The following is a 17,313-nucleotide window of genomic DNA, read 5'->3' as shown; positions in this document are numbered from 1 at the left end:
ACATGTAAACCGTCTTTCTTGGTCATCTGCACCTTTTCCCATTCCCTACCTTCTCTGGAGTTACACTTTCCTGTCATCTTTACTTAGAGAAATCCTTTCTATTTAGAGATACTTCTTGAATAGAAAAATAGTGATGTTTTAAAATTGCATTTAAATTTATTCTGTGGTGGGGGGCATATTTGGAAGTCAGGACAGTTGCTTTCTTTCCATGTGGGTACCCGGGATGGAACTCAGCTTGTCCAGCTTGGCTGCAGATGCCTTTGTCAGCGGAGCCTTCTCACTGGCCCTAGCTGTATGTGTTGCGGTTGATGCATCTCTGTAACAGTTATGAGTTGGCTTATATGTGAGATAATTTTCTTGTGGAGGTTACACAGTGGTGCTTGAACTTGGCATTTGCTGGTCACTGGAAGAGTGGCTTTTGTGTTCCTTGAGTCATGGTAACCTTTGAAGCCTCAGGGAGTGACTTGTGTTTATTTAAAAATCTTGGTAACGTTAATTCACTGGTACTGTCTAAACACCTCTCCTACCTCCTAGACTGGAGGTACAGGTGTGAAAGTTTATCCCGAGGTTCCTGAGACCTCATCCTGTTCCTTCCAGTGGGGCTTTGCTAAGTCAAGGCTCTGGTCTATTGACTCAGAGCTTACATGAAATGGTGTTCCTGTTTTCAACCAAGCCAAGAAAACACACTTGCCTTTAGGGATGATGATCTATTCTTGGGAGTCAGTGGCAAGGATGCCTAGTGTCGGCGGGATGCTTACTGGTCCTTGTTCACATTTGCTCTGTCTTTTACTCCTCAGTGTCTTACTGTCCATTCTACATGGCAAGAAGCTGTATATACTGTATGTACTGGTTCAGTTACAAATGGAGACTAGTAACCCTGTAAAGGGAAGTGCAGGCTAAGGTCAAAAGTCCAGTTTCAGTGTATGAGTACTTTAAGGGTGTGCCTATGTATTGCTTTTGCCCTGGCCATTTTGATAGGAGGCATTTTTCAGTTACAGTTGGAGCAGCAGGGTTTCTGTGCAGAAGAAAAAAGCTCAGGGGAACTAAGAGCAATTCTCAGGGACCTTTAAGTAACCAGGAAATACAGTTCAGAATTTACTCAGACTGGTCATCCATAAAGAATAAATATTTTTCTCTAGTATGTCAGTTTTGTAAGTACAGCCCTGTGTTGGTTAACAGGAGGAGTGCACATTCAGGCAGTTTCTTAAAGCATAGTTAACTCTAACTGGGATGGCTACAGGCTATATCCATGGAGGCAAACCTGTATAGTGTGTGACTGCAGTGACCACCGGAGGCACTTTAATGTGATGGGACTTCTAGCTCAACACAGGAAAGGTACACAGAAAGCGAGAATGTGTATGCTAACATTGAAATGTTCCAGAGCACATGGCTGCAGCCTACTATCTTCAAGGGTCAGTAATTTCGTAAGCTAAACAACATTCCATTTGTGTGTGATACATATTCATAGCTAGACATCTGAATTTCTCCTGCTTTTTGATTATTATGAAAAATAAACAGTGCCTGTATAAATATGGTATGTAAATAGATTTGAATATCTGCTTTTATTTCTTAAGTATGTACTCAGAAGTAGAGTAGCTAAGTCATTTGCAATTTCCTTTAACATATATGTACACACATGCACGCATGCACACACATACATATTAGTGGTGTTGGAGATTGAGTCAGGGCTTCATGCTTGCTAAGCAAGTACTTTATCACTAAGCTATATTCCAGTCATATTTAGTTCTATTAAAATTGCTTTGCTGTTGCCACAGTGGCTGCAGAAACTGTGCATTTTATGTCATCTGTTTATAGTACACATTAGCAGCTTTTTAATGTGTTAAAAATTATTTTTAACTACTATTTAAATACTTTTTAACACATTAAAATGAGTTAATATATAATGTGATATATATATGTGTGTATATATATATATAAATAAAATGTGTCTCTCTCTCTATTTTTTGAGACAGGGTCTCTGTTTAGTCCTAGCTGTCCTGGGACTCACTATGTAGACTAGGCTGGTCTTGAACTCACATAGATCCTCCTACCTCTTCCTCTTCTGGAATTAAAAGCTTGTCCTGTAGTTGTCTTTTTAAAGTAGTGGTCTGTAGTTTGCCCAGCCTTTCAGTTCATTTCCCCCTTCTCTCTCTTTCCTCTTTTATCTTCCCTTCTCCTCCCATGTCTTGTCTTGTCCTTTACTTTTCTCTCTTAGAGACAGAGTATCACTCTATGTAGCCCAGACTGGCCTGGAGCCAACTGTGTAGCCCAGGCTTGCCTCAAACTAATGGCAGTCTTCCTGTTTCAGCCTCCTGGGATAATAGGCATGAGCCACCATCCTCAATGACATGAAAGCCATGCAGGACTGTGCATCTACACTGCCAGATGTCAGATTTTTCAAGTAAACCAGAAATCCACATTTTATTTGAAGTTATTATCCCATTTAAAAGATGTCAAGCCAAGCAAAACAGGGCTCTAGGCTGAATTCAGCTCTTGAACACCAGCTTGTTACTGAGCGTTTATCGTTATCACATTATTAGCCTTGCCTAAATCTCTTTTCTCTTTTACAGTCCCACTGTCTTTTTTCCACCTGGACTCTGGAACCCTCTTCATGGTCAAAGCAATTTCTTGGAGTTGCTAAATTGTGACTTTCCCTAAAGGCAAAAGTCTTTGGGGCTTCCTTGTTACATACTGTTTTTCCTGGTGTCCAGAGTCACCTTTTGTGAGGGGCATTTCACCCATATGCTCAAAGTACCTGACGCCTGCCAAGCTCTTGTTGTACGCCTTGTCTCCTTCCCCTACTATCTAGTGGTCCCCTCTCCTTCCACCATCCAGGCTTGTTCTCTCCACCCCTGCACCTTACCAGCTAGGTCGCTAGCCTGCCTCTTGGCTTCTCATTCTGAATGCATCCTAATGTCATTGTTGGCTGTCCCGGAGTGCAGATCCGATAAATGCCAGCCCCTGTAAGGCCTTTGTGCTGTGTTCCTTTCTGGACGTCTTACTCCCCTTGACTCCAACCATTCCTTTTCACAGTCTAGTTTTCCTTTTCACCAGACAGGTTTGACACTCAAGACCACTCCTATCAATCTCCACTACTTCAGTCATCTGACTATCCCACCCCAACTCTGCTAGTCCTCCATACCTGTATGTTAGCAGGTCATCTCCCTCAGCTCATTCCTCTTCCTCATTCCCAGCATTCCCGACACAGAAAGCTTCGTAAGCCCACTGGCAACTTCTGGAACCAAATTATTGGCATTTATGAAGTGATATAGATTAAAATACAACCAGAATCTAGAAATTTAAGACATACTGCGAACTAATACCATTTCCTGCCTGTCCTACTGTGGGGGCCATCAGAATGGCCTCAGGCTCCCACAGAGTTATCCCAGGTTATTTATCTTGCACAGTCTAGTAGAACAGCCCACCACATCTTCAGGGAGGCCTGTCATGCTCAGACTTGAAGTAAGCCAGCTCTGTTCAGACTTGTAGACCCTTCTGCAGCCTGAGCTATTATATGTCTTGCTTCATGATTCACCCCTGACCTACCTTATTTATCTGTTCATTTGATTCTGCCATCTTTTCTGATTGCTACATCACTTAGCTTGTCAAACTTTTACTCACTTCAAAGCCTGTCTCAAATGCTACATTTTTCCTGGGATGTGTGTGTATATCCACATGCGTGCGTTTGGAGGCCTGAGCAGGAATTTAGATTATCTACCTCTGTTAGTGACCACTTAATTGCTTAGAGACTGGGTCTTTCACTTGTTGTTTTGGTTAGGCTAGGCTGATTGGCCATCAGGTTCTAGGGATCTGTCTGTCTCTGCCCCTCAAGGCTGGGTTACAGATGCATGCGACTGTGAGTGCTGAGGATTTGAACTCAAGACCTTATGCTTGCAGAACAAGTATTCTTATCACTGACCCATCTCCACAATCCCAACATCACTTTAAAAACAAAGAAACAAACCAGGTTCTCCCTGTTAGCCCTGGTTGGCCTGGAACTCCCAGAAATTTGCTTGTATTTGCCTCTGGAGTGCTGGATGGAATTAAAGGAATGTGCCTGGCCTTGTGTTTGTTATTTTGAGACAGGATTTTTTTTTTTTTTTTTTTTTTACTGTGTAGAATTGTCTGGTCTAGAACTTGCAGTGTAGGGGCTGGAGAGTTGGCTCAGTGGTTAAGAGCGCTGGCTGTTCTTCCAGAGGAAGAACATTTCCTAGCACAACATGGCAGCTCACAACTGTCTGTAGCTGAAGTTCCAGGAGATAGTACACCTTAACCCAGACACATGCAGTTAAACCACCAATGCACATAAAATAAATTTTTTTTTTTTTTAAAGAGCTTACTTAGCAAGCAAGCACTTGGGAGGTAAAGGAAGGCTGAACCTGTGAGTTTAAAGCCAGCTTGGTCTACATAGCAAATTATATAGTGATACCCAGTCTCCCCCCCCCCCAAAAAAAAAAAAAAAAAAAGAGCTTGCTTTGTAGACCAGGCTGGCCTTGGCCTCACAAGTGCTGGGATTAAAGGCTTGCACCACTACAGCAATACTTGCTTTTTAATAAAAATGTTTACTGTGTTCTTTTATATGTAGACAGACTTATTTTCTTTCAGCATTTGGATTTATATCCATTTGTCAAAATGTAGTCTTTTCTTTATTTTTCTTTTTTTGCTTCTTTCCTGGCTGTCCTGAACTTTCTTTGTAGACTGGCCTGGCCCTGAACTCACAGTGATCCACCTGCCTCTGGCCCCAAACACTGGGTCTAAAGGCTACACAACCATACCCGGCAAGATATATTGTTTTCTTATGCTCTCTTTTCTGCTCCCCAAGGGACTTAAATTTTTTTTTTAACTTTTTTATTTATGTGTATAGATCATTTGTCTGCATGTATGTATAGCTACACCTTGTGTGTGCCCACAGAGGCTCGTAGATGGCATCAGATTCCTCCAGTGCTGGAGTTCTAGATGCTTGTGAACTGTTCTGTGGGTGCTGGGAATCAAACCCTTGATCCTCTGGGAGAACAGCCAGTGTTTTTAGCCACTGATCCATCCCGCCAGCCCTAAAAGGGGCTTAATTTTAGCAGACAACTGAGTGCTTGTTAATGCCTGACGTGGAACAATGAAGGGAATTGATAATTAGGGAAGCCTTTGGGAATCTTTGCTGTGGGTTAGAGAGTATTGAAGTAAGTCTTTCTTGTTAAGGTTTAGAACTTTTTTTTGATGCCGTAAAATGATGTGAATACTTTGGGAGTAGTTAACTAGGTTTGACAGGTGAGGTAGTTGGCAGTGTCATCAGAGCCCCCAGAGGGTGTTAACTGGGTAGATGCCAGGTTTGCCGCAACATTGTGCAGCATCTAGAACAGCTTCTTTCAGCAGAGTTAGCTAGTCCCAAATACCAGAAGTGCCAAAGGCAAGGAAACTCTGATGCGACCAAATCCAAGGATTCTAAGTTGTAGGGCCTTTGGGACCTTCGTATACCAGGAAGAGAACTCGAAATGCAGCTCAAGTCTCTAAACTAAACATGCATTTATTTATATTAAGATATTTTTAGATGACAGTACTCTTCATTTTAGTTTACTGAGGTTTATATTAATGGAAAGAAGCTAATTAACACATAGTACACATTCCAACATCAGTAGGCAATCAAACTATAGGAGTAAATGTCAAAGGACTATGTGAAGAAAAGGTATTTTAGAATTTTTGAATAATTAGGCTGTTCCCCAGTAGATCTGTAGACAGAATAAAAAAACAAAAAACAAAAAGCAACAAAAACCCAAAACTAATTATAAGTGAAACAGAGTTTGGGGCTGGAGCCATGCCTGGTTCAGTGGTTCAGAGCTCGTGCTGTTCAGCTACAGGGGCTCTCACCCCCTCTGGCCTCATGATGTGCAGACTTACGTGTGCACGTAAGTAAGTAATAATAGCAATATTTTAAAAATACACGAACCAGCCTGGCAATGGTGGTGCACTCCTTTAATCCCAGTACCTGGGAGGCAGAGGCAGGTAGATCTCTGAGGTCAAGACCAGCCTGTTCTACAGAGCGAGTTCCAGGTCAGCCAAGACTACGCAGAGAAACTCTGTCTTGAAAAATCAAACCAAACCAAAAATCAAACCAGAGTTAGCATACAGTGTTTTAGAATTCCCCAGATGTCTGTATAGCTCATTGTTTAATTTGCTCTTACTTTTTTCTTCCCCTATGGAGTGTAATAGGACTTTGCCTGTCACCCCGCTCCTAAAACAATCCTGGTTATTGTAGTTGTTCACAGACCACCTGCTGAGTGTGACCCGCCCAGCACCGCCTCCCTCCCGCAGGCCCTGTGATAACAGAAGTAGAATTTTTGCTGCCCAAAGTCAGAGTTAATTCCAAAGGTGACTGCCTGAGCTCATCCCGGCCACCTGGTGCCTAGGTTTTATCTTGCACTAATCCTTTTATTCGTCTTAACTCAAGATGTGCTCTGTTGAGAAGGCATAAAGAGGGCTGTGTAAGGAAACTGGCTTTTTGCTGCTTTCCCTCTTGGTGCTCCTGATCTGAGATACTTTTTTCTAGACATCATGGGGGAAGTATGGGCTGAGCTGCCATTGAGAGACAGTGTCATCTATGTGTGTCCTGCCATTTGCTATTTATTTTGCTGTTGTCTCAGAACAAAACAAACCAAACAAACAAAAAAAAACAAATGACCAAAAAAAAAAAAAAATCAAATCAAACTAATGGCCTGGGAAAGAAAGGATTTCCCCAGTCCTTGGGGAGGCAGAGGCAGGCCCATGTGAGGCCAGCCTAGTCTACAAATCAAGTCCAGGATAGCCAAGGGTACACAGAAGAACCCTGTCTTGACCCTCAACCTCCCCCCAACACAAAAACAAAAACAAAAACAAAAAACAAAAACGAGAAGGGATTTCCCATGCTGTTGCCATCTTGCCAGTTAGTATGGTGCAGTAACAGGAGGGTGCCAGCCAGGGGCTGATCCCTTGAGGCCCAGTGCAGTCTTGATGCTAGAGCCCATTCATGAAGATCAGTGGCAGCCCACCGACAGACAGTCGGGGCTTCTCTGTACCTGCCAGACTATTCACAAGCTGCTGGACTTCGCTATGGGAAATTTTTATCAACCTAGAATTCTTTTTTCTGAACTCTGAAAATTAAGTTTTGGCATTTCAAATTTGGGGATGAATTCGAAATTTTATCATTTATTAGATATAAGATGTTGCTGTGTTATAACTTAGACTTAAGCGCGTGTCTCTGTGTTCAGTTTCAAATGATTTTAACAAAGATCATCTTTTTAAGTTGTAGGTGAGTCATTTGGAGGTTGCTATAGTAGCCTATTTTAAGTAGAGTTTATATGCAATACTATGGATGTCTCTTTATCAGGTTTTAAAATTTTTAAAAAATATACAACTTAATTTGCATTTCTTTTACAGTATCTACTCCCTTGTTACTTTTTTTTCCCTCCTCAAGACGGGGTTTCTCTGTGTAGCCCTGGCTGTCTTGGACATGCTTTGTAGACTAGGCTTGCCTCTGCCTCCCTGAGTGCTGGGATTAAGGACCTCTGCCACCGTGCTTGACTTTTGTTATTTTATTTTTTAAGAAGGGAAGAAAAACAAAGAAAACTTATTGCCAAATAAGAATTGAGTCAGATGTAACAAACGTCCTGCTGAAGACATGAAAATGGAAACAGTAAAAGCCCCACCCTGTGGTGGCTGGGAAAAGGTGTTACACTTATGCCTAATTGTCATATCCACAGGGAGAAGAAAACCTCATTTACTAAATAAGACGTTATATCTTATCAGGAGTTGGTGATATTATTTTTAACAAGTAGTATGGTAAACATCTACAATTTGCCACCTTATGTAAAAAAAGCCATTTTTTTTACATATTATTTGTGTGCAGTGTGCATGCCTGTGTGAGCACATGTGTGTATGTGTACGTGTGGAGGCCGAAGGTTGATGCTGAGTGTCACCCTTTACTGATCTCTACCTTCTTTGTTGGGGCTCAGAAATGTCATCTCTACCTCTGACTGTTGGAGTTACAGACGGGCCACCATGCCCACCCCACGTGTACATGGGTGTGGGTGGGTGGGCAGTTGCAAAGCACAAGCTTTTCGTGCTGAGCTGGCCCCATGATGTACAGTTCGGGGACTGCTGTGTGGATCTCGCTGTGCTGCTCTACCCACACATGCTTGCTTACGCTTTCTATTATCTACTTCAAATTTCTAATTTAGGTTTTGAATAGTAGCCATCCTACTGAATGTGGTTACTTGTGGTTGTGGTTTGCTTTCTCCTAATGCTTGCCAAAGTTGTGAATCTTTTTTGGTGACACTCCTTTTATTTCAGAAGAAACATTGCTGGCTGTGATAGTGTTCTAGGCTAACTCAAACATTTTTTGTTGCTCTTATGACTGTTGACTTTCATTCCTATAGAATAAGCGAGGCATGTGAGATCTGCTCAGTTGGCTGTGGTTATAGTTTCTCTAGAGGGAGAATTTGGAATGAATGCTGTTACAGTTAAATTTCCCTTTTCAAGTCAGGAACAACAACCCACTTCACCAGACTAGAACTGGCTCTTGTGCCCCAAGTTATGAATTGGACTAGAATAGGAACGGAAGCTGGGAGTAAGTTTCACCATTAGTAGTTGTTGATTGGACTTCCCTAGGCATAAGTCAAAACCTGTTTTAAACAGAAGAATTCAGGTTCATCTCCGTCCTCATACGACCAGGCTAACTTGTAACCCCTGGTCTATTGTAAAAGCATTCTGAGGAAAGTCATACACAGTGTAGTTTCTCTTTGACATATCCTGGTTTACTTAAAAGAAGTGCCTGACATGTTTCAAGTGTTCGTTATTCTGAGCGGCTCACATGTGATGAGTCCGTCACCCCAGCTTCCCTGTGATGAAGACAGAAGGACACAGATGTTAACTAGACCGCTTCCCACTTGTATAGGAGTGTGTTCTCCATAGATTTTGGGAGTGTCAGTACTGCCCCCAGGCTATCCCTGTGGCTGCTTCCCAATTAACAAATTACTATATACTTGCTAGTCTTAGAAACTTTAATTGTTCTTTATAAAATCAGCTTTGATCTTTTTGCCTCTTTTTAAAAATGTGTGGGTATTTTGCCTGCATATATGTTTGTGTACCACTTGTGTGCCTGGTGCCCATGGAAGCCAGAAGAGAGCATTGGATCCCCTGGAACAAGATTTACAGACAGTTGGAAGCTGCTGGGACCCGAAAGCTAGTTTTGTGGAAGAGCAGCCAGTGGTCTTAACCTCTGAGCTATCTCTCTAGCTTTTTTTTTTTTTTTTTTTTTAATGACCTTTAAAACTATATAGGCTAGGTGTTGGTAGAGCATGCATTTAATCCCAGTACTCTGGAGACAGGGGCAGGAGGATCTCTGTGAGTTTGAGGCCAGCCTGATCTACAAAGCAAGTTCCACATCAGCGAAGGCCACACAGAAAAACCCTGTCTCAAAAAAAAACAACCAACCCCCTCCCCCTCAAAAATATATTGACATTAAAAAAATTAACTCATAATTCTGTGGTAAGTTCATAGTAGAATAAAAATAATCATCCTAAACTAAATAGGAAGTATTTTATTGAGAGCAAAACAGTACAGTTTGCTGCCACTTAAACTTTTAGCAGTAGCTGGCCCTGGCCAGTTTCGCAGGAGGGCTGTAGCTCCCACCTGCTGGCTCAGGCTGCTGCCTGTGTGGGTCACTGGCCTGGCCCTCAGCTGGAGCCGAAGAAACTTTTTCTTTGGAGTATGTACAGGAGTTTTGGAGTTACTCATCCTTGATTATAAGCTTGCACCACTTCTAATGGAGCAGGTGCCCTCTGGCTTCTGGAGTGACTTTCCAGTGACAAAGCAGCTCAAATTCAAATTTGATCCACCTCAGTGGAGCTTCCTTTATGGCTCTCTCTAGGTATTTGTGAAGAGTTAGTTTTTTTCGTTTATGCTTTCTGGGAGTTAACAGTAACAGTGTTCTCAACATTGCATCGCATAGGATTTTCATTTTTTTGTTTTTATTATTAAAGAAAGGATCTTGCTCTGTAACCTGGACTGACTTGAACTTTCCTTGCCCTTGACTCACTGAGTGATGAGATTCTAGACATGTGCCGCCAACTTGACCATATGCAGTTTTTTCCATGTTAGGGTTTGAACCTGTGAACCTTTTACAGGGGTCATCTAAGACCATCAGAAAACACAGATTTACATTATGATTGGTAACAGTAGCAAAATTACAGTTATAAAATAACAACAAAATAATTTTATATATGGTTGGGCATCACAACATGAACTGTATTAAGGGCCTCAGCATTAGGAAGGTTGAGAACCACTGTTGTAGATTCATGCTTGTTACGCAAACACTTCACCATAGAGCTCCAATCACAGAGATTTGTTTACTCACTCACATGTGTATGTTTGTTTAGTGGATGTGCTAGTGTGTCAACCAGAAGAGCAAGCTGTGCCATCCTCTAAGCGCTCTCTGCCTATTCCTTTTCAGGCAGTGTATCCTTACACTCTATGTATCCTTACACTCGGGGCTCCCTCTTGGCCAGGCTAGAAGCCCACAAACCCCAGCGGTGGTCCTGCCTTTTTGCCACTCTGCCCTGGCTGGAGTCAGGGCTGCAGGTGTTTGGGGAATGCTGGCTTCTTACATGGGTCCTTGGGTCCATACTCTGGGCCTCATGATGGCAGAGCAAGCACTCTTAACTACCCAGTCACCCCACTAGCCTCAAGCTTCATAGTATTTATTCACATGTAAAATATGAAATTAACAAATTTGTGAAGCTATAGAAATACAAAATTCATTGTCTTATTCCCAGGCTTACCCAGGGAAGAGTAGAAGTGAAAGCAAAGGAAAAAGTAGTGGAGTCCTGATTACCAGAGGTAGTCTAGATGACCATAGCTCCTATTTACCCCACTCTGGCTCTCCAGCACTGAAGATTTAGAACTTAATTTGGGTGTTTATGTGTGTGCATGTGATGTATAGGTGTGTACACATGTACCTGTGCTAATGTATGTGTGTGCATGTGGAGGCCAGTGCTCTCTACCTTATTTTTGGGGACAGGGTCTCATTGAAGCTAGAGTTTACTGATGTGGCTAGTCAGTTCCTGGGGATCCTCCTGGCTCCTCCTCCCCAGCGTCGGGATTCCTGCACAAGAAGCGCTTGTACATGAATTCTGGGCATCCCAGCTCAGGTTCTTAGGCACAGGTGGCATGTATATCCCCTAAGCCAGGCCGAATTTAAATTTTAATCCAATTTATTTATTTTGAGACAGTAAGAATGTAGCTGAGGCTGGCCTTGATTTCTTGGTCCTTCTCCTGCCACCTCTGAAGTGCTGAAGTTACAGTTGTGGCTACCATGCCCAGTGACTTCATTTTTAATTTTGTATAGGTGACTTGGCTTATGGTGCATAACTCTCTGCCTTATTCGCCAGGCCTTCTGTTTGTGCTGTTTCCACTCTGATCACATCCTCAGCTAGGTCTTTTGTCAACTACCCTTTGCTAACAGCTTGAAGAATTGCTTATTGGGCCACTATAGTTATCTAGTTCATTCGTTCATTCATTCATTCATTCATTCCTGGTTAAGGGCTGGAGACAGGTTAGTGTTGGGGTGAGGACCTAACATATACAAGGCCCTGGATTCTATTCCAACACTGCTACAAAAAAGGAAAAAGAACAGCCCTATTAGAAAGAAAGATACTCTCTGGTCTTTTCTCTGTTGTAGACTTTGGGGAGATTCTTACATTTTATGGGTCTGTCTCTACAAAAGACAAGGACCTCCACTCACACACACATCTTTGTATTAGAGAAGGCTTGCTGCCTGACACCGGGGAAGCACTGAGAAGGAGAATGCTCTGTCTTTTGAATTCCCAGAGATTCTTAAGTTACAGATTAGCAGGGTGTCTCCAGTGGCAGCAGCGTGCGGTGGAGGTGGAGAGATGAGCGCCTGCTGTGGCTGTGTGAGTGAAGCTCCTTGTCTTTTGTCTGAGAAGGACCTGTAAAATGTGAGAATCTGCCCAAAGTCTGCAGCAGACAGACAGACAGGGAGAGGGCGGGGCCAGCTGTCTAGTAGGTCTGTTTTTTTTGTTCTTTTGTGGTGATGCTTGGATGGAACCCAGGCCCTTGCACATCTTAGGTCCTCACTCAGCCACTAAACTGCTTCCAGTCCTTAACAGGCTTTCTTAGGCCTCTCTCTCCATTTTCTTTCTCTCTCTCTCAATCCCTCTTTCCCTTCTCTCTCAAAAAGTTGTGCACACATATTCTTTTGGATCATTTCCTTTCCAGTCTGTTTCCACAGATAGAGTTTTGCTTAGCTATAATTACATTATATAGTGCTCTAAAATGATTTGTTTGGACTTTTAATGAAACTTTTCAAGTTTTTCCACAAAAACATTGCAGTGACTACCTGTTTCATAATGTTAAGTTTAGTTTTCTCCTGTAGAGTTACTGTGATTCTTTTTATGATTCTAATGATTTTTATTTGGTGGATTAGTTTTTAGGGTGTTTCCTGAGTAGAGTTTCTGGTCAAAGAACATGAAGGTTTTATAGTTTTTAAAACATACTGCCTACTGTTTTACAACACTCAGAATTATTTGAAAGCTGATAAGTTAGACCTGCCCTGAGTTGACTCTCAGGCTTTACCTTCCACTTTCTGGCTCTTGATCCCAGGTGGAGCTAGCTGGGCTGGGTCAGGGCCGCTTCCCTGGCTTGAAGTTTGCCTCAGATTTGCATGGTGTGTGGCCTTGGAAATCTACCTAGAACTAACTGCCTCTTCTTTCAGCTTTTGGTTGACAAACTAGTCATTCCTTAGGAGAAGTGTTTTGTGATGTAGCCTCTGTCCACAGCTATGAAGTGTACAGCCTGGGGAGGGGGGTTGGAGAGTGATGTAATCAGGATTGAGCCTAGCCACCCTGGGCCCTAACCATGGAGGTGGAACCATTCTCGGTTTTCTGGAGCAAGGGTACTGATAAGCTGAACTGCAGATGAAAACATGGACTGTGCAGACTTACCACAGCATCTCCTACAAGTGCCTCTAGAACAAGTGGCTGCTTGTCTGCGCCTAGGAATACGTTAGGGAGGGGAGAATGTTGGTTCTCTGTTTCCCTTTATTGTAGAACCTCTTCAGAGGGGATATCCGGAGAACAACCAGTGATTTTTAATTTAGCAGTACTTCAAAGTTTCTATGGAAGAAAATTATTTGATGAAAGAACTTGGGACTAGAATAAGATTACCATTTCTGGATATGATTAATTTTAGAAAACAATTTTCAGCTACTTTTTCTATTTTATCTGCTATGATTCTAGATTTAATGATGAGGCAGTTTTTCTTATTATAAGAAATAGATCATTACTTGACTAATTGTAGGTTTTTCTTTTTTCTTTTTGTTTTGTTTGTTTGTTTGTTTTAGAGACAGGGTTTTTCTGTGTAGCTTGGCTGTCCTGGACTCACTTTGTAGACCAGGCTGGCCTGGAACTCACAGAGATCCGCCTGCCTCTGCCTCCCCGAGTGCTGGGATTAAAGGTGTGGGCCATCTCACCTGCTGGTTTTGCTTTTTCTTTCAATGTGTATGCTTTATTACATTTTTTTCCCAAGACAATTTTAAAGGTTATTTTTCCTTTAACTATTATCACTAGCACTTTGCTTTGCCGCTTGGTGAGATTTCATTACAACTAATATTTCAGCAAGGCTTGAAAACCACTTTCATTGTGAAAGCTAGTGGGGAGATTACCTTAATGATGACCACCACTGGAGACACAAGTGTTCTGTGTCACTTAGGTACAGTAGGATAGCTGCTGGTCACTGCTAAGTGTTCCTCCGACAATGAAATGAGCCAATTCAAGCCAAAATAGAGTATATAAATGCAGGTGTCTGGGGCAGTTCTTGGGTGGGTTCAGTGATCCCAAGGAATGGGGCCAGGGAAGTCCACATGCAGAGGGAGACAGAAAAGTAGAGTGGGTGAGGTGGGGCAGGGCATGACAACACATAAAGACAGAAAAGACGTGTACATGCAGAGAGGAACCGAAATGCCCGGATTGTATGCTGAAGAGCCTGGGGGAGAGGAAGCCCCACCCCTGGGCTGGAGAGTTCAGAGTAGATGGTAGGGGTACAGGCCTGTACCCTGTAACAGGGATTGGGGGCTACTGGGACAACCTGGAGATCAAGTCCACTTTGGTTAAAAAGGTACCTCTGCTGCTTGTCCTGGGTCCAAATCCCAACAGTCATCTGACTTTGGCTGCTGGAATATAATTTTTAATTTAATTTAATTAAAAATTTACTCATATCCATACATTAGATTGTAGTTCTAGAAATTTCATGTTAAAGAGGATATTTCTCTTCTAGGTCTCCGTGGAGATTTACTGAATTCTCTAATTTAATGTAAACTCTAAAATACCTTCATTCTTTGTAGAAACAAATAGCCTCTCGAATTTTAGTTGGACGGTTTGAGAATTAACAAGAGAGAAATCAGTAGTTTGGGCTTTGAATTATTATACCTTACTTAAATTTTAAAAAGTGCTTTGGACTTTGGTTTTAACATTTCAGAGCTGTTTCAGTGTTGGTGGTATGTGTCTAGGACCACAGGGACTCTAGAGGACCTCTTAGATACCACCTTTCTGCCTGCTCCTCTGTGAGCCTTCAGCCTAAGTTGCTGTGCATGGCTCATGGAGGGGATGCAAAGTGAAATTGCTTGGGCAATTTTCTTCACAAACGTGACACTTAGCTTACAGTGAGTCTAGATGGTAGTCCTGACTTTCTTTGCAGGGGGACAGTTATCTTTAGGGTGATTATGTGTACCCCGAGGCTCCCTTGTGGTGAGTGCCTCAGGAGCTTAGAGCCAGGAGACAGATAGGTTATGCAGGTTATGCAGGCCTTTAGTCAAAGGAAAAGCTTAGCGTTGCTTTCGGACACTTTTGAAGAGATTGTGTTAGCTACAGCAAAGGTGAGCAGCTTCTTTCTCCAATTCTTTCCACTTATATTTCCCTTTTTCATCTCCTTCACCCTCCTCCATTTTCTTTTCTTTCTTTTAAAATACTTTCACAGGGATCAATCAGATTTGCTTGTTTTTCAAGCAGGGTGGCTTTTGAATTGTGAGGAATGAAGAACTAATTTATAGTCTAGACTGGATGGTACGTTACTGACGGATGAATTTAGTTCATTCCCTTTGGAGTAGTGTGCTACACTATGGTCTCTGCCCTTTTTGATTATTTGGAGAATGTTTCTGTTGGTAGCTCTTTAAAGATGTCAAGTACATCTGCCTGTTGAATCTACTGTTGCAGTTAGAGCCTGCATCTGATGACATTTCCCCCCTTTTGTGTTTGTAGGTTGCACAGAGCATTGAGGATCATCATCAAGAAGTGATTGGCTTCTGCAGAGAGAATGGGTTCCATGGCTTGGTGGCGTATGACTCTGATTATGCACTGTGCAACATCCCCTACTACTTCAGTGCCCACGCCCTGAAACTGAGCCGCAACGGGAAGAGTCTCACCACAAGCCAATATCTGATGCACGAAGTTGCCAAGCAACTGGACCTGAACCCAAATCGTTTTCCTATTTTTGCTGCTCTGTTAGGTAGGTGGAGTAGTGTGAAAACTCTCCTCTAAGGGATTGGTGCAGTAAGCGTACTGATGTATGTTTTGAAGATGTTTCTACCTGGATGCTTTGGTGTTGTAGCAGAATGAAAGAATGGGCTCTTGAATTGCGTTCTTTTGGAATTTTTTTTCTGGTAATGTATCATTCTTAGTTCCAATTTCTAGAATGTTTATATATTGTTGTTTATATGTTGTTCTATCTAGGCTGTAAATCCTGCTCTGTGGTAAGCTCAAAGTTTTAGAGAAAGTACCTGCACACTTGTACATATTTCCATGTGGAAACACACACACACAATTAAAAATAAAATAAATCTTGGATTAGAGAGATGGTCAGAGGCTAAGAGCATTTACTGTTCTTGTAGAGGATCCCACCTTTACCCCTGGTTTGATCCCTGGCACCTACTTGGTGCCTCATAACCATTCATAACTTCAGTTTCAAGGGATTCAATGCCCTCTTCTGACCTCTGGGCTCCACGCACACTTGTATGTGGTACACATACAAAACAACTTAAACACATACAATAAAATAAGTCTACAATTAGAAGAAATTTGCTTGGTGGCACACACCTTTAATCCCAGCACTCAGGGAGGCAGAGGCAGGGGGATATCTTTGATTTATGTACTTTTTATGTAGACCACTCTGGCCTCAAACTCAGAGTCTCCCAAGTGCTGGGATCAAAGGTGTGTGCTACCACTGCCCTGCTGGTTTTATATACTAATTCATGGTACTTAAATACCTTTCAAGAGGTAACGTGTGCGTGTGCACCTTTAACTTTGCACTGGCCTAGTATAGTTCCTGTCCTCTGTTAACTTAGCCTTTCTGTGTCTTTGTGTATGTGTCAAGCTACTTTAACGGTCAGCTCTAACTTTTGAGTTTGTATAATTGTGTCCAAGTAGAAGTGCATGTTTTTGGAGCTAGACCTTCTGGTGACTTAACTCTTTGGTTTCCTGGTTTAGATACTCAGGGCCCTTTGGGAGGCTGCATATTGCTGTGCTTTTTATGGAGTTCGCCCATTCTGGGAAATTAGTTAGATTGTGAGTTATTTTTAGAAATTCCTAGTTATCAGAAAGGTAGGCGTTTGTAAGTCAGAAGTCATTCTCTGAGGTTACTCCTCAGGATACTTGTTTACTTTTTTGTTGTTGATTTCTTTTTTTTTTAATTATTTATTTTTTAAAATTATTTATTATTTCTTTGTGCGGTGGTGTTTTGCCTGCATGCCTGTATGAGGGTATCAGATACTGCAGTTACAGACAGTTGTGAGCTGCCATATGGGTGCTGGGAATTGAACCTTGGTCCTCTGGAAGAAGTTAGTTCTCTTAGCTGAGCCATCTCTCCAGCCCCTGTTGATTTCTTTTGTTTTGAGACAGGGTCTCTCACTGGGACCTGGCACTCACCAATAAGTGTAGGCTAGCTGGCTAGGATCCCTGAGTGAGATCCGTCTGTGTCTGGCACAGAGTTCCACAACCTCGTGTATGCATGTGCATGCACACACATACAGACATGCACTCACACACACATTGGGGTTATAAAAGGTGCACCATTATACATATCTTTTCATGTAGGTTTTGGGGTTACAACTTCAGTCTTCATTTTTAGAAGGTAAGCATTTGCCAACTGAGCTATGTCTCTAGTGCCAGAAAGATTTTTACAAATAGCACAAAACAGTTTTATGTTTTGTTGTATAATAATAAAAATATTAATTCTACCAGTTGTAAATATAAATGGATCTAGTTGCAAATATAGTTT

General features: G+C 42.1%; 1 protein-coding gene across 2 annotated transcripts in view; it reads left to right on the top strand.

The window, feature by feature from the left end:
• The window catches only part of Fam120a (family with sequence similarity 120 member A), an 86,853-nt gene that overhangs the window by 5,173 nt on the left and 64,367 nt on the right, over nt 1-17,313 (top strand). For both annotated transcript variants that reach the window (XM_021638190.2, XM_060372746.1), the window contains exon 2: nt 15,300-15,546. In XM_021638190.2, coding sequence (XP_021493865.1) covers nt 15,300-15,546 — 247 coding nt within the window. The remainder of the gene's footprint in view (nt 1-15,299; nt 15,547-17,313) is intronic.

Source organism: Meriones unguiculatus, chromosome 19, assembly GCF_030254825.1.
Source record: "Meriones unguiculatus strain TT.TT164.6M chromosome 19, Bangor_MerUng_6.1, whole genome shotgun sequence".
Classification (NCBI taxonomy): domain Eukaryota; kingdom Metazoa; phylum Chordata; class Mammalia; order Rodentia; family Muridae; genus Meriones; species Meriones unguiculatus.
The sequence above is the reverse complement of the archived record's forward strand: the minus strand, read 5'-3'. Positions and strand labels throughout refer to the sequence as shown.